General features: G+C 37.4%; 1 protein-coding gene across 4 annotated transcripts in view; it reads right to left on the bottom strand.

The window, feature by feature from the left end:
* Nucleotides 1-1,215: 1,215 nt before the first annotated feature.
* Nucleotides 1,216-4,412, bottom strand: part of LOC106473694 (UDP-glucose 4-epimerase-like) — a 13,689-nt gene continuing 10,492 nt past the window's right edge. For all 4 annotated transcript variants that reach the window (XM_022402095.1, XM_022402093.1, XM_022402092.1 and 1 more), the window contains exons 6-7: nt 3,392-3,572; nt 1,216-1,354 (exon numbers count right to left, since the gene is read on the bottom strand). In XM_022402095.1, the coding sequence (XP_022257803.1) occupies nt 1,254-1,354; nt 3,392-3,572 (282 nt within the window). In that variant the 3' untranslated portion in view covers nt 1,216-1,253. The remainder of the gene's footprint in view (nt 1,355-3,391; nt 3,573-4,412) is intronic.

Here is a 4,412-nt window from a genome sequence, read left to right as displayed (position 1 = left end):
TAAATAAGGACTGACAGTCATTTTAATTACAACCCCCATCTCGCATGCTGAAGGAGGCTAAGTGGAGACGTTAAACCCCCACCAGTGATTTAACTGCATTTTCTCACTCAATATATATGGAATTTTTAAAAGCCCCCCCCCCCCCCTGATCTATACTTTTTGTTTTGGCCCTGAATAATAACTGATGAACTCCGTTGGTTTTTTAAACATATTTTACAAACTATATTTATGCCCCAAATTGTTTGTGGGTTCATGACTTTGCTGGTTACAGGGCCCCTAGAAACATACGAGTCACACAAATGAACAAAATTATCATCAATATTACAATTACTCTCATTCCTCGCTGTTAGATTTTACATAGAGTGACTTCACCAAATGTTTGGTCAGTTATTTGGAATGATTCTTGTAACAGACAAAATTACTCGATATGATACAATATACTGACCCCCACCAATGGCTAATCAGGGAAGAGGGGGGACACAGTATCTTTGAACAACTCAGAGCGACGACACTGGCTTTCTCAGGGAATGGGGGACGCAGTATCTTTGAACATCTCAAAGCGACGACACTGGCTTTCTCAGGGAATGGGGGACGCAGTATCTTTGAACATCTCAAAGCGACGACACTGGCTTTCTCAAGGAATGGGGGACGGCTTTGAGATGTTCAAAGATACTGGAAAACCAGTGTCGTCTTAGGGAAGGGTGGGTCACAGTATCTTTGAACATCTCAAAGCGACGACACTGGTTTTCTCGTATTCTTGAACTTGATTGTATTTATAAATTTGTTAAATTTTATTTTAAACTTTTTTTTTAGTGCTATATTAATCTTAGTTTTTAAATATCTCTCCCTCATGTCTAAGATCAATTAAGATGGGGAAAGCTTACAGCATTCCAGAGACAGATCGTGTCAGGGGGGGGGGACAGACAGGGGTATTGGAATTCCTAAGACCAAGTAAGCCGAGACTCGGCATGGCCTGGTGGTTCGGATGCTCCATTCGTAATCTGCGGATCGCAGGCTTGAATCTCGTCATCAAACATGTTCGCCTTTTCAGCCGTGTGGGCGTTATAATGTGACGGTCAATCCTACTATTCGTTGATGAAAGAGTAGCCCAAGAGTTGGCGGTGGGTGATGTTGACTAGCTGCCTCCCCCTCTAGTCTATCACGGCCCAATTAGAAACGGCTAGCGCAGATAACCCTCGAGTAACTTTATTCGAAATTCAGAACAAACCAAATCATCCATCCCTTTCTCTACACTAACCTACCTCATATTTTTCTCGCGACTTCTGCGTCACTCTCCGAACAGCTGCCACGTGGGCATCAGCTACGTCGATCACGTGGACAAAATCACGTTCAACTGAAACGAAGAGAAAGCGTTGCTCCAAATTTCATTATATAACAAAATACGCACAAATCATTGATATATATGATTACAGTAATATACTTAAACACAGTTTCGTTGCGTTATTATTTTCAAAATTGACAGACGCGTTGAGAATTAACTGGTTTATTACTGGATACCCAGACAGTCCACTCGTACAGTCCCCCGTTTTCTCTTTGTGAGTGAAAAAAAAACAAAAAAAAAACATACATAGTCCTAAACCGGACCTATTTGAGATACGAACGTAAATGTGCTAAGCCTATCTCGTTATTGTGTTGTTTTACTACTTGGCAATTTATATATATATATATTTATTAGAAAAATATGCCAAACACAAATAATATTGTAACTTTGAGTATTACCACTGATTTTCTCAGCGAGAAGTTCACTCCGTATTAGGAACACGATAGATAAGAGTTAAGCCTGGAAGTACCTAAAAGTCGTCCAATTTGTCACCACTGGATATGAAATAAGCCATCCATTGACACAGCAACTGAATTATTTTGGAATTAACTGATGTATCATAGTTAATGGAGTATAAATATCGTTTGTTTATTAGTAAATATAGATAATTTGAAATAAGAAATTCACTTGTTCAAACGTTTTTACATCAAACCGACGAAAGCGTCCTGGTTTTCCCTTCTTCCGATTATAAAAAATAGATAAATATCTCAAAACAGTCACGATTTTAGATAGGTCGTTGTCGTTTGAAGTTAAGCACAATGGGAGGTCTGTGCTCTGCCCAACACGGGTATCGAAACTCGGTTTCTAGCGTTGTAAATCCGCAAACATACCGCTGTGTCACTGGGGGTACGATTCTAGATAGACGTACGATCTTATTTTATATGTCGTCTTCATTCCAACGTTTGTTTGTGGGAGAGAAATATATATATATATATATATATACACACTTGTTTTTTTTATAACGGAAGTTCCAATTCCTTGAACGGGATATGATGTCAGAAAGGGGTTCAACTTAAGAGTGACCTTCAGATGTGTTGAAATTTGGTGATCTTTGGATTAATAAACTTTCCATAATTCCTCTTTTGACCAAATTTGTGGTTCTATATATTAGCCCGGCTGATTTCCAGTTTATTTTATGATCAAATTCTTTCAAGTATAGAAACATAACATCAGTTCTCTGACAAGTTTACGAAAGAGTTTATGTTGGTGAAACGGACAAAAAAAGGATGTTAAAAATAAGTAGGCCAACTGATGGTCCGTATGAATTTTAACATAATATATTAGTTGTTGATCTATATGAATGTTAACATTAAGTAATTAACTGTTGGTCTATATGAATTTTAACATAATATATTAGTTGTTGATCTATATGAATGTTAACATTAAGTAATTAACTGTTGGCTGTTGGTCTATATGAATGTTAACATTAAGGAATTAACTGTTGGTCTGTATGAATGTTAACATTAAGTAATTAACTGTTGCTCTGTATGAATGTTAACATTAAGGAATTAATTGTTGCTCTGTATGAATGTTAACATTAAGGAATTAATTGTTGCTCTGTATGAATGTTAACATTAAGTAATTAACTGTTGGTCTATATGAATGTTAACATTAAGGACAGTAAGACATATTATAAAATATCTTATATAATTTAATAAAATATGTCATCAAAATTATTTACCTTCCGAGAACTACTTTTACATATTTCACTTATAGTGCAACTGTAAATTATATTAATTTTCTGGGGGACCATGCTCCCCTAGAATGAGCTGCTTTTAACAGCTTCTTATACTTCCAATCTCTCAATGTAAAATCTGCATGTCTAGCGAAGCACCCCCAATTTACAACACGTTCCTACACCATTGGCCTTAATTTGTTTCTTAACACTGTCCAAAAATTCAGCCCCCCAGTGGCACAGCGGTATGTCTGCGGACTTACAACGCTAGAATCCGGGTTTCGATACCTGTGGTGGGCAGAGCACAGATAGCCCATTGTGTAGCTTTGTGCTTAATTACAAATAAACACTGTCCAAAAGTTCAACTTGCTTACCTGTTCCATCCTTTGTTTTGTAGTCCATTCCAAAAACCTTCAACTCCGGCCTGTCCCCTTTTGCTACCAGAGGTAAAAAGGACATCAAAGTGGTGGGTGTTCCGCCAGTGTTCTCACCTATTTTTCCCTGGGGGTGAGCGCCAGCCACAGTAAAACATCGCAGTGATACACATTGCCAGTTCTGCAAGTAATCAAATTTATCAGTCTTCAATAAAAGAGGGCAAGACAGAAACTCGCACTGGTGGTCATCACGTAGTGACCACCGGACATCGGTTCATTTCATGCTCGCTGCAAGCTGTTAACGAACAAACGGTATACAGAATGATGAACGATAAATTCGTAGTTAAGCTGGCTTCACATAGTTGCGTCAACTTTCGTGTTTAATACACTTTGCTGTAATCACTTGAATAAACATCTTTTAACGTACACGTCATTTAAAGGTACGAACATTATTATTACAACTGACTCAACAGTTTAAACCAAGCGTCATCGTGGCCTAGTGATTAGCCTGTAGGAATGTGTATTGCAAGGTCCAAGGTTCGCGCCCCCGATTTCGCACTTTCAGCTGCGGGTGTGTGTAAGTGAATCAATTTCTTCATTCCTTTCAAAATCGGACAAAGACCTTGTTGCCACTAGTAAGGTCAAAAATAAGGGTGACCCGGCCGTTTAGACCGTGTGGACATAAGGTGCAATTCAGCTTAACATTACAAATAACATTTCCAGGTTTGAAAATTTTATTTATAACAGACAGTAAACCTCGTGAACCAATAAAAAAGCAGCTGAAGAGATCTGTATCATTTTTCAAGTGAAAAGTACGATTCTTAATCTTACACTTGTGTCTTGAAAATACAATATAAAGTCATGCAAGAAATAATTATTACTCACTAGAAGAGACACCTAACGGGGTTAGGATGTATTACAAAACAACTTTCACCAAAAATTACGATTTTTTTAGTTATAATAAGCAAGTCTGTTATGGGTTCTAATAAGACTATATATATATATATATATATATATATAT

The sequence above is a fragment of the Limulus polyphemus genome, unplaced genomic scaffold (assembly GCF_000517525.1).
Source record: "Limulus polyphemus unplaced genomic scaffold, Limulus_polyphemus-2.1.2 Scaffold6409, whole genome shotgun sequence".
NCBI lineage: Eukaryota > Metazoa > Arthropoda > Merostomata > Xiphosura > Limulidae > Limulus > Limulus polyphemus.
Note: the sequence above shows the minus strand (reverse complement) of the source record. Positions and strands in the feature narration are given on the sequence as shown.